The sequence below is a fragment of the Miniopterus schreibersii genome (assembly GCF_964146895.1).
Source record: "Miniopterus schreibersii genome assembly, chromosome: 2".
Classification (NCBI taxonomy): Eukaryota; Metazoa; Chordata; class Mammalia; order Chiroptera; family Miniopteridae; genus Miniopterus; species Miniopterus schreibersii.
In genome coordinates this window covers 70,118,822-70,131,305 of record NC_138102.1, presented here as the reverse complement: position 1 = coordinate 70,131,305, position 12,484 = coordinate 70,118,822, and the positions used below count along the sequence as shown (strand labels likewise).

Sequence of the window (12,484 nt, the reverse complement as noted above, 5' to 3'; positions counted from 1 at the left end):
CAGAGAGTCATGTCAAGAATGGTCTTTTAGGTCATTGGAAGGGGTTGGGCTTTTGCTCTGGGTTGGCTGGAAAGACATTGGAGGGTTTTGACCAGAGACATAGTAGCACGCTCTCGTGTTTGTTACTGCTTGGATCAGGGCAATTAGGACGAAAATGGTAAAAAGTGGTTTGGACTTTAGGTATGCTGGATTTTAGGGATATGATTACCAAGAATGGTATTCATTGCTTTGTGAGAATCATACACTATTAGGTTAGAACAAAGCCAGTGTGTAGCTATTGAAGTAGTTTAACTTTTAAGAAGACTACCAAATCCCTAGGATGTGTGAGTACTGGGTAGAGAATCATATTGTTCCTATTTGCCTTCATTTGTCCTTGGCCTCACTAATCATGCTGTCTTTTCCGTCATCATTGTTCCAGCTACTACTTATATACCGTGAATGCTCAGGGTCGCAAAAATTTTAATCTCTCTGATATTAACTCTGGATCACTTGATAGTATGAGGTTATTATATCTGGGGTTTCAACTGAATGCTGTAATTTCTTAGGGTTGTTTGCCATTGGCAGAGGGTAGGAGAGGTCCAGCTAAACTTGATTGTGTATTTATTGATTCTGTTAACATTCCTGAACTCTAGGTTCAACTTCCAGTGTTTTTTTCTTTTAATCCTCACCCGAGGATATGTTTTTATTGATTTTAGAGAGAGAGGAAGGCAGGGGAGAGAGAGAAATATTGATGTGAGAGAAATATCAATCGGTTGCCTCCCATACACACCCCAGCCAGGGATTGAACCCTTTTGCTGTATGGGATGGTGCTTCAACCAACTGAGCCACCTGACCAGGGCCCTTTTTTATTTTATTATTATTTTACTTATTATTTTATTAGACAGCTTCATATTTTCTAGGCATCTCAAATTCTGTATGACCTTTGAGTCTCCTCCATATTAGAAGGAGAAAAATCTATGATGGTCAATGTATATTAACTAAACTCTTCAGAATAAATGAGGTCATAATTACCATTTATTGAGTTCCTATTGTAGGCCAGGAACTGCTAAGTGCTGTATATAGATATTACTTTAGATAGTGGGCTTTTGTGGGGAGAGGGGAGGAGAAGGGGAGATATTGATCATCTTGCAAAGAAAAGCTCCTAGCTTGTTTCAATGTTATCTTTGCTCCAAATATCTTATGACAATAGTTTTATTTGATTAAAAATCATGTTTAATTTGAATTCAATGACTTTTCAAAAACAGATACTTATACTTAACATGCTTGTATTTGTAGGAGCTGACTAAGGCTTTGGAACAGAAACCAGACGATGCACAATATTGTCAAAGAGCTTATTGTCACATCCTTCTTGGGAATTACTGTGGTAACTTTCCTTACAAAATATATTGTCTCTTCTTTAAGTGTTACTTACAGATTTTGCCTAAGATACAATGAGTCAAATAAAATAGAGATTATCTTTGAGGATTTTAAAATTGGTCTTTCATACAAAGTGAAGTAGCTGAAATATCACAAACGTCGTTGAACAACACCCATTTAAATTTAATGGATGTCCTTCCTTCAGCAGGTGGAGAATTTATACAGAATTCATTTGTGGTTATTGGATATGCTAACAGAATAGCATATTTATTGTTTTACAGAGTAAATTCACATTTTTTATAAGGAATATATTTCTTTATTATTTATATAACTTTAGTTATTCTGGATAGAAAATCTGGGTAGGGGAAAATTAAATATCTTGAGTCAAATTGCATAAATGATGTTAATGAGAAAATTAGGTAAACTTTGTAACGCAGAGCTTTATTTACTGTCTGAAGCGCTTTAAAAAGGAAGTTAAATACTAGGCTAATAAGATCTGAGGGTAATAGTTACTAAATTATAAATTGGTGTAGCTTTTCCTAATTTAAAAGTCACTTGTCCATTTTACCAACTTAAAAACCAAACCAAAAACTGATTCAAATTTTATGTGTAATATTTGTTAGAATCTATAAAAAGCCTTTTTTTTTTTTTTTTTTAATAGATGCTATTGCTGATGCGAAGAAATCTCTTGAACTTAATCCAAATAATCCCACTGCTATGCTGAGAAAAGGGTATGCAATAACTATTCTTCTGGGTCTGGATGATAAATAGGTGTTTAGTTTGTTGAATGAATTAATGGTAAGCTTTATATAAATAGTAAATTCTGTATTCATACATTCTAGAGCTGAGATAGGATTTAATTTAGATATAATTTATGCTTCTCTTATATTAACTGCAGCAGGTGATAGGAGATGTATAGTTAGTATATTTTAAAATTGTGATGATTGAAGTATCTGCAAGGTGTAGATGAAACTGTTCATTATTTGAAATTTTCTGTCTTTGACTAGAGAACATTTATTCCTCAACCAAGCTGGACAGACTACTTCTAATGCTATGAAAATTCTGTATCTGTATTTTGTATCCCAGATTGCTTCTGTTGATGTGTGACTTTAAGAAATTTAACTCCTTACTATGACTATATTTTGGACTAAGCAATTGTATACAATTAAAATCAAGAAATTCCTTCTGAAATTGATTGCAAAGTTGGATATTAATGGGAATTATACTAGATGTTACATAGAGTATTTTAGAAAAATCTCTTGACTTCTTATTATACACTTGAATTCTTTTGACAATAGAGAATACTAAGATATTTTTTAGGAAGACTGTTTTTCATAATCTTGTGTGTGTGGTATTTATTTTTAATATGTTCATACAGGATATGTGAATACCATAAAAAAAACTATACTGCTGCTCTAGAAACATTTACAGAAGGACAGAAATTAGATAGTAAGTATTGGAATTATATGTTAATAAATTAATTCATTATTTCTCTTGTGTCTTAAATACCATTGCTGAATTTTGTTTGTGTAATCTCAAGTTAATTATAGAAACCCAACACCATTTTTTTCTCCTTTTAATGGTATTGATTAAATTGGCCTTCCTTTAGCATTTAAATTGCAGGTAAACTTTACCATTAGAAGCTAAAAACTATATATAAACACTCAGTGTGCTCCTTTTACTTAGTCTGGTTTTATTTTTTCCTAATAGAAAAATGAAAGTTTAATTTGCCCTGGTGTTCAGAAGTCTATTTATTTTAAATTTTATTCAGATTGCTGATATGGGAAATCTTACAATGAAGATTTTTATTGGGGAGTGAGGTGTTAGTTTAGGTAAATTTGATAGGGCACAGGAGAAACATGGAGCTTTGAGAGTATTGTGAGTTTTTCATGTCTTTTTTAAAAAAATGTATTGGTTTTCTTAGAGGAAGGGAGAGAGAGAGAATAAGATGCGAGAACAGAACATCGGTGGGCTGCCTCCTGCATTCCCCCTACTGGAGATCGAGTTGCAACCTGGGCATGTGCCCTGATGGGAATCAAACCAGCAACCTTTTTGGTGCACAGGATGATGCCCAACCAACTGAGTCACACCAGCCAGGGCTAATGTTGTCTTGAGAGAAATACAGGTTTTTCCCTGCCATCTGAAAATAGAGCCATCCCTGTGAAACCTTTCATAAGTCAAAATGATGTAAAGTGAAGAAGTAATTATCATTGATGTATATGCAAAAAATTTCATGTATTCCCAGACCCCAACTAACCTACCAAATCATACCAAATAACACATGAAACCTAAAATAACACTAACAGGTAGTAAAAGAAGGAATGCTATGATAAATACATAGTCAGTATAAAGTAGAAATAATGTTTGTATTGTGTAGTTTCACTTATTAAAAAGACGATTGATTTCTCCTGAAGTATATAACAGAACACCACACTTTTTGTACACCTATCACTCAAGCAATATATTTTTCATTTTATCTATTACTGGTGCCAGCTATAAAAGACAGTTTTGTTATTAGCAGAACCAGTAGTCACTTTGGCAGCTTTCAAGTTTCTTTCTCTCCATGTAAATAGTATGAATGGTGGATGCAGGCAGGTTGAACATACGCAGAATGTCTTTATTTCATTCATCACAATCAGCATCCTTAATTACGTCCAATTTTACGCTAAGTGCACAAACACCCTTACAAGCTCTCTTATGGTTTTCTAATACTTAAGATACATCTTGCTAGCAGATACACAGCATAAATAGAGATAAAACACAGATGCTCACAGACACAGTTCAGAGCCATGGCAGGTTGATGCTGAGATGTTGATTGTAATACCTGGGGAAGGTGCTTGGTGGGGGGCACTATGTCTGCTCAGGATGCACACTGTCTCTATAATGGCTCATGCAAAACAAACACTGAATGCTCTTTACTGAACTCTTACACAAAAAGCGAAAATCCTATTTGGATTTTCTTTTTAGTTAGTGAAAACAAGTAGTAATGTAAGGTCTTCTGTAAAAGTGAAGTAGTGTGCTGTGAATTTTCGAAAAGCAAGGGGTACCTATATATGAAAATTATCACAGCAGTATGGATATCTGCGCACATATATAGAAGTAATAAGAGCCAAGAATCAAAAATCTGCAAAAGACTAAAAGACAGTGGTTGTAAGTAATCTCATAGATAATCGTAGACTACATAACCTTAATTGTATAGTATCATTTAATCTTCATCTTATGATAGAGTATTAGCACAATTCTCTAAAGCAGTGGTTCCTAACTTGCTGATTTGATTTTGCTCCCTGGGGAACATTTGGCAGTGTCCGAAGAGATTTTTATCATGACTGGTGGATGGGGAATGTGCTATTTACATCAAGTGAGTAGGGATCAGGGATGCTGCTAAATATCCTGCAATGCACAGGGCAGTCCCCCAAAACAAAGAAGTATCTTGTCCAAAATATTAGTAGTGCTGAGCTTGAGAAACCCTGCTCTAAAGTATTGTATGATTCTATTTTTAAAAATGTACTCTGTACTGCTTTGAATATTTGCTTTTCTGCTGTATACCTACTCTAGAAAGGGCATTAGGCCCAACTTTTGCAAATGGAACTTAAAAATTAGGAAAAGAGAGATCTAGGCAATAGGAGTTATTCTTAAATTTGGTTATCCCAAGTGTGGTATGTGAATAATATGGCTGGCTACTCAATTAGGAAGTGAGCGTATTGACACTCAGCATATTCTAAAGAGTACAGTTCAGTTATCTAGTGCCTTGATACATGTTTGAAAACCCTGAAGAGACACGAGTCATTCTATTTTCTAGATTTCTAAGTCTTATTTCTTACCTTTTTAGAGCAACAGAAAGTTCTCTGTCTAAATTCCTTCTTTCAGATATCTTGCTATGCTTTGATGATCTTAGAATTATTTCAGAGGTGGCCTCAGAAGAAGATGTCTGCTGTTTGATAAAATTGCTGTTGAGGATATTTAATTTGAAAACAAATTAGTCTTTAAGTTAAATTCCAGGAAAAAATTATGTTAAAGTATTAGGCGTCTGTTACTATAAGAGGGTAAAAAATTTGTAATTCACAGTATTAACTTTCTCCCCGCTTTATATGGTAGGAAGCTTGGCCTATTTACTGACTAATTTGAATAATAGGTTATTTAAATCTAGGATTTTGATATACTGTAATTATTCCCCACTAGAGAGAGAGAGAGAGAGAGTGTGTGTGTGTGTGTGTGTGTGCGTGTGTGTGTGTTAAGGCCTTTATAGTTGAGCTTCACTTATAAATTATGGAATTATAAAAATTAGAAATTATTAGAAAATTCTATTGTAAGAAATTTTTAATTGCTTTTTCAGAATTATCTTATCTGCAATTAGCTTGAATTAGTAAACTTTTATTTAAGAGTACTTTAATAATTTTTCTTAACATTATATTTTATTAGATTCTGTAACTATCTGGATGTTGTCATTGTTCTGAACCTTCAGAAGTGAATAATTTATGTACATGTTCACATTGCTATCTATAAATATAGTTCAACTATATGTATAGTTCTTGGCTACCATGGAACTTGGAATTATTACAGCACTTCACAAAGGATAAAGATGCTTCTTGGTGTTGGTAGGAAAGGCATGGTAAGAAGTAGAACCACTGAGAGAATAGTAGACAGAATAGGTAGGTAGCTGCATGGAGAGCAAACGGGTTGAGAGAGGCTTATAGACCTCAATCCAGTTGCTGGTTACCAAGCCTCCACCCCATCCTAACAGATGGCATATTGGGAATCTCCTTTGGGTCTGATTTTGTTTTGTGAGAGAGGAAGAATCTCCTTTAAGAGAAGAGGGATGTAGGTTATCTATATCTGAGAACCAGTAAGGTTGACTGGTTAAAATTAATTTTTTTATAAATTAAAATTAATTTTTTTAATTAAAATTCTTCAGGATGAACAACTAAATATTAAGCCTGTTTGTATATTTATAGCTATAACATTAGGGTTGCTGCAAGTTCTGTTAGGACAGGTATTTTTGTCTGTTTAATTCATTGCTGAATCCTAAGTGCCTAGAACACTGTTTGGGATATAGTAGGTATTCAATATGTATTGGTTGAATAATATGTTAGATTGTTCAGATGAGTTATTTTACAATCAGTTTGCCTTTGTAGGTGCGGATGCTGATTTTATTGTCTGGATTAAAAGGTGTCAAGAAGCTCAGGATGGTAAGTGTGTAGATTTCTCATGGTCTTTCAATTTAAAAAGAAGTAAACATTTGACATTTTTTTATTTAAACAAATTTGTTTTTTACTTTATAACTTGTAAATAGTGCATGTTCCCTTAGATAAGAATTTCTAAAGGAATTATTTAAAATTTTTTTTATAACAGCTTTATTGAAATAGAATTCATATACTATGCAACTCATCCACTTAAAGTGTAAAATTAAATAGTTTTTATTATATTCACCGAATTGTGCAACCATCAAAAAAAAAATTGTGCAACCATCACCGTAATCAATTTTAGGACACTTTAGTACCTTCAGAAGAAACCTCACAACTTTTAGCACTCCTCCTTCTCCATTGCCTCCCAGCCCCCACACCCCCCAGCCTTAAGCAGCCAGTAATCCACTTTCTGTCTCTATGGATTTGCCAATTGTGGACATTTCATATAAATGGAATCATACATTATATAGTCTTTTGTGACTGGCTTCTTCCACTTAGCATAATGTTTTCAAGGTTCAGGTTTCAGTGACTGCCTGACCTACCCCAGTGTTCAACTTAAAAAATAGATGTAACCTGTAAAGTGCCAGACCCTTCTCCTTGGTGATGGGTTGCATCCTCCTGGAGGTGTCCTGCATCCCCACAAAGTGGGCCCTGTTTCTATGAGCAGCTCCTACCCTTGCTCTTCTTATTCCCTTCAGTATTTCCCTGACAATGCCCAGGTCTCTTGATGCCTACTCTCCCAAGGAGTCTGAGAAGCTGGTTTTTATTAAAGTTTTGTTTTTTTAATTATTTAAAAAATTTTCCATTGCAATAGACATACATTATTATAGTAGCTTTAAGTGTACACCCTGGTGATTAGAAATTTCATAACTTGCTAGTGAGCATCCCAATAAATCTTGCATCCATCTGATACCATACATGGTTATTAGAATATTATTGACTGTATTCAGTAGGCTGTACTTTACATCACTGTGACTCTTTTGTAACAATCAGTTTGTACTTTTTAATCACTTCACCTTTTTCACCCATCCGCCCAATACCTCCCACCCTCCTAATCTGGCATCCACCAAAATGTTTTCTGTATCTGAGTCTGTTTCTGTTCTGCTTGTTTGTTTATTTTGTTGTTAGATTGAATTGTCAATAGGTACATATTTATTGCCATTTTATTGTTCATGTTTTGATCTGTTTTTCTTCTTTTTCTTTAAGAAGACCCTTTAACATTTCATGTTATACTGGTTTTGTGGTGATGGACTCCTTTAGCTTTTTCTTATCTGTGAAGGTCTTTGTCTGTCCTTCAATTCTAAATGATAGCTTTGCTGGGTACAGTAATCTTGGTTGTAGGTTCTTGTTTTTCATCACTTTGAATATTTTGTGACAATCCCTTCTGACCTGCAAAGCTTCTGTTGAGAAATCAGCTGACAGTTTAATGGGAGCTCCCTTGTAGGACTGTAACTAACTGTCTTTGTCTTTAACTTTCTGCATTTTAATTTTGATATGTCTTGGTGTTGGCCTCTTTGGGTTCATCTTGCCTGGGACTCTGTGCTTCCTGGACTTATATGTCTATTTCCTTCACCAGGTTAGGGAAGTTTTCCATCATTTTTTCAAGTAGGTTTTCAGTTTTTTGCTGTCTCTCTTCTTCTGGTACCCCATGATTCGAATGTTGGTACTCTTGAAGTTGTCCCAGAGACTCCTTACAGTATCCTCACTTTCTAAAATTCCTTTTTCCTTATGCTGTTCTGATTTGATGTTTCCTGCTTCCTTATCTTCCAAATCTCTGATTTGGTCCTCTGCGTCATCTACTCCACTGTTGATTCCTGTAATGTAGTTTTCATTTCTGACTTTTTTCCCCCAATCCTCACCTGAAGATATTTTTTCCATTGCTTTTCAGAGAGAGTGGAAGGGAGAGAGAAAGAAACACTGATGTGAGAGAGAGACATCAATTGGTTGCCTCCCACACGTTCCCTGACCAGGTCTGGGGATCGAGCCTGCAGCTGAGGTACGTGCCCTTGGCTGGAATTGAACCCAGTCCACAGGCCGATGCTCTTAACCACTGAGCCAAACCCGCTAGGGCTCTGGCTGTGTTTTTTTTTTAATGTTTTCTATCTCGACTCTTATGTTTCCTATCTCTTTGTTGAGGTTCTCATTAAGTTCATCTCTTCTTCCCCTAAGTTCACTGAGCATCCTTATAACCAGTGTTTTGAACTCTCTGTCTAGTGGATTGCTTGCTCCATTTTGTTTAGTCCTTTTTCTGGAGTTTTGCTCTGTTCTTTCATTTGGGACATATTTGTCTCCTCATTTGGCAGCCTTCCTGTGTTTGTTTCCATCTATTAGGTAGAGCTACTGTGTCTCCTGTGCTTGGTAGAGTGGCCTAATGTAGTAGGTGTTCTGTAGGGTCCAGCAGCACAGCCTCCCTAATCACCCAAGCTGGACACTTGAGGTGCACAACCTATGTGGGCTTTGTACACCTTCCTCTTGTAGTTGAGCTTGATTGCTGTTGGCACATCAGTGGGGAGGGGGATTTACCCCCTGGCCAGTCAGCTGCAAGGACTGGCTGAGACCACCAACCACTGACCTCTGACCACCATGGAGGATCAGTTATGCATGGGCCCACCCTACAGAGCAGGACTTACTTCAGTGGGGCTCTGGTGCCCACTGAATCTGACCCTTGTGTGTGTTGCTTCTGCAGGTGGTTGGGTAATGGTGCTCCTATGTTGTCTGAAGCTGTCCACTGGGTGCATTGTCTTTGGGGCCTCCCAGGAGGTGCAGGCCAAGGTTAGCCACCACCTGTGTTCTGCCTGGGGTCACCTGGCATGAGCTACAAAGTGATATAGTTTGGCTGCTACTTGTGCTGGGCTTGGAAGTGCCCAGGTGAGGTCAAGCTGTGAACCAAGCCTGGCTACTGATAGTTCTGGGCCTGGGGCCACTTAGCGAGAGGTACGGAGCTTACTGAGGCAAGATACTGCTTGTTTGAGAGATTTTAGGAAAATCTGAAACGTGAACCAAGACACACCAGCTATGTGGAAACAGCTTGGGTGGGCCTGAAAGTTGGGTGGGACAGGGCCTTAGACAATTATCAGGGTGGGGCAACCATTGAGAGCCAGGTTGATGGTGTCTCAGTTTTGGCTCCTGCCTGCAAGATATGTGGGGGAAGAACTTATCAAAGGAAAATGGCTCCTGCCAACACTTCTGTCTGGAAGAAAGCTGCTCTCCCCGCCCCCCATCTTTCCTTGATGTCAGGCAGTTCAGTTCCTTCCCATATGTCTCTGGTTCCTTTCAAGCTGCTGCCCCAGCCCTGGAGCTCAGAGGGAGTGAGTCTGAGTAAGCCCTTGCACAGGCCCTTTAAGAGGAATTGCTTGGAACTTTAGCAGCCCTCCATGCTCATTTCATGCTCTTAGCCTTAATTCCTGCTCATTTTTACAGCCAGAAGTTATGGGAACTTATTTTCCTGGCACTGGAACCCGGGGCTGGGGGACCTGGTGTGGGCCTGTGCAACCCCTTACTCTCCAGGGGTGTCTTGTGCAGCTGAGATATCCCTCCCTATTTTTAGCTGCCACACATAGTTGTGGGACCTGTTTCCCGTGTCCATCCTTCCTACCAGTCTTGATGCGGCCCCTTCTTTAATTTCCTAGTTGTAGGACTTTCATTCAGCCAGATTTCAGGTGGTTAAGAATGATGGTGGTTCTGTAGTTTAGTTTTAATTTTGATGTGGTTGTGGGCGGAGGCGAGTACTGCATTTACCCACACTGCCATCTTGACGAGAAGTCTTCCAAAGGTAGTCTTCGTTTGTTTAGTTGAAAGGGAGTTGTAGATGAATTTTTTTGGCAGTGGTATCACTGGTAAGTAATTACTAAGGAGTCTAAAGTGGCTCCAGGTTGCAAAATTAAACCACTTTTCTTTATTTGGAATGTATGGAGAATTGGTTTGCTTAATCAGTATGTATATGCCATAGAAGTCATGTATGCAACTTTGCTGATAAATGTACTGTTATCTGAAAATGTTTCTTTTTTATGTTTTTTAATAGAGTCACAATCAAAGGTGGTAAGTTCAAAGATTTTATCTTTCATGTCTTTACTTAATTATATTATTATGGTGCATATTTGAGACAGGACTCAGAATGATCTTTCTCTCAGTTAAATATTAAGCAATACCATTTAAATACTTGTTCAGTTCATTTAGTAACTGAAATCACATTGGTGAAATAGGTATAGAAGGTTTTTTTTAAAAAAATACGTTTTATTTATTTTAGGGATAGAGGAAGGGGGAGAGAGAAAGAGAGAGACATCAAAGAGGGAGAAACATCAATTGGCTGCCTCCTGCATCCCCCCTACTGGGTATCGAGCCTGCAACCCCGGGCATGTACCCCGACTGGGAATTGAACTGGTGATCTCTAGGTGCATGGGATGACACTCAACCAGTTGAGCCACACAGGCCAGGGCAGTATAGAAGTTTATAGTCATGAAAATTATTGGGCTCTTTTAATGCATTTAGTGTAGTTCTTTGGTCAGGATGGTTATTTGTTCTCTGCTGACAAGCATCACATTTCGGTTAAATAATTTCTGCCTTGGAAGTACTTGCAAGGCTTATTATGGTATGCTAAAACACAAAGATTAAAATTTGGAAATGTTTGTCTTTGTCTCAGTTTTGTTTTGGACATGAAAATTTTGAAGTTTCTTCAGTTATTAAAAGTTTTGATGAAGTTCAATTTTTGTTTTAAGCTTAGGTTTATGTATAACACACATAGTTTAATTATGACTAATGGTTTTTAGGAGTGATCATCTACATATTTTGTCAAGAAATAAAATGACAGGGAGTCAGGAGATATGCATGTAGTCCTAACTCTTCATGGGCAATTACTTAACCTTTTTGAATCTTTTTTTCATCTCTAAAGGAAGATTTACATTTCTGTCTTCTAGAATTACATTGTGACATTGAGAAAGTAACTTATCCTGTGAGTTTTCTTCATGTATATACTGGTCCTAATAGAGCTAATCTACCTCAGGCAGGCTGTTGTGAGCATCAGACCAGTTATGTGCATATGTAGTGACTAGGGTTTTGAGTATCACCGAAAATGAGCGTTATCTGGCTATCCCTTTACCTGTAGGCTTGTTTATATTCCTAGGGGTGATGAGTAGGGAATGGATTGAAGATGTTTAAAAGCTGGCTTCCATGTTAGTATTTTTTTCTAGGTCTTAACAATATTTGTAATTGGGATTAGGCCTGAAAGCAACACAGTGAAATTTGAATAACAAAGACTATCTAGGAACACAAACATCTGTTTAGCCACAGTGCACGTTATCACTGCTATAGTTCATTCTAGTTTTTATCTTGGTACCAAGATGAATCTGTTCTAATTAGTATCTCTACTTGATATCATCTAGATTCAGGTGTTTCTCAACAGTTAACACTGGAGAGTAAATCTGAGTTAGATTCAGCTCTCTCTAGTGGTTTTCCTTTTTTCCTCCAAACCCCAACTCCTCCCTTTTTATTTAGGAACAACTTAGAGGCCACCTATAATCCAGGACAAGTTCTTTAGATTTTACATAGCCTTAACTGGCACACATGTAGTTTCAGAAGAGTATGGATTGGTCAAGATTCACTTTGTTTCTTTTTTCCCCTTTTTTAAAATATATTTTTATTGATTTCAGAGAAAGGAAGGGAGAGGGAGAGAGAGAGAGAGAAACTCAGTAATGAGAGAAAGTCATTTGTCGGCTACCTCCTGCTTGCTCCCTGCTGGGGATAGGGCCCGAAGCCCAGGCATGTACCCTGACTGAGAATTGAACCTCGATCTCCTGGATCATAGGTCGATGCTTGACCCCTGAGCCACACTGGCCAGGCAAGATTCACTTTGTTTCTTGATGAGCTATGTAGAATGTTTGTTGTAGAGAGGCATAAGCAGAGTAAGATGTTATCAGAAGGGCACTATGTAAATGTTGCTTCATATGTTC

General features: G+C 37.3%; 1 protein-coding gene across 4 annotated transcripts in view; it reads left to right on the top strand.

Moving 5' to 3' along the window:
- The window catches only part of SUGT1 (SGT1 homolog, MIS12 kinetochore complex assembly cochaperone), a 42,064-nt gene that overhangs the window by 4,867 nt on the left and 24,713 nt on the right, over positions 1-12,484 (top strand). The window contains exons 3-8 of one of the 4 annotated variants that reach the window (XM_081127922.1): positions 1,276-1,363; positions 2,018-2,087; positions 2,735-2,805; positions 6,489-6,542; positions 10,561-10,577; positions 11,428-11,487. In XM_081127922.1, coding sequence (XP_080984048.1) covers positions 1,276-1,363; positions 2,018-2,087; positions 2,735-2,805; positions 6,489-6,542; positions 10,561-10,577; positions 11,428-11,487 — 360 coding nt within the window. Of the gene's footprint in view, positions 1-1,275; positions 1,364-2,017; positions 2,088-2,734; positions 2,806-6,488; positions 6,551-10,560; positions 10,578-11,427; positions 11,488-12,484 lie in introns of all 4 variants that reach the window. The other 3 variants (XM_081127924.1, XM_081127923.1, XM_081127925.1) reach the window with 3 other exon arrangements.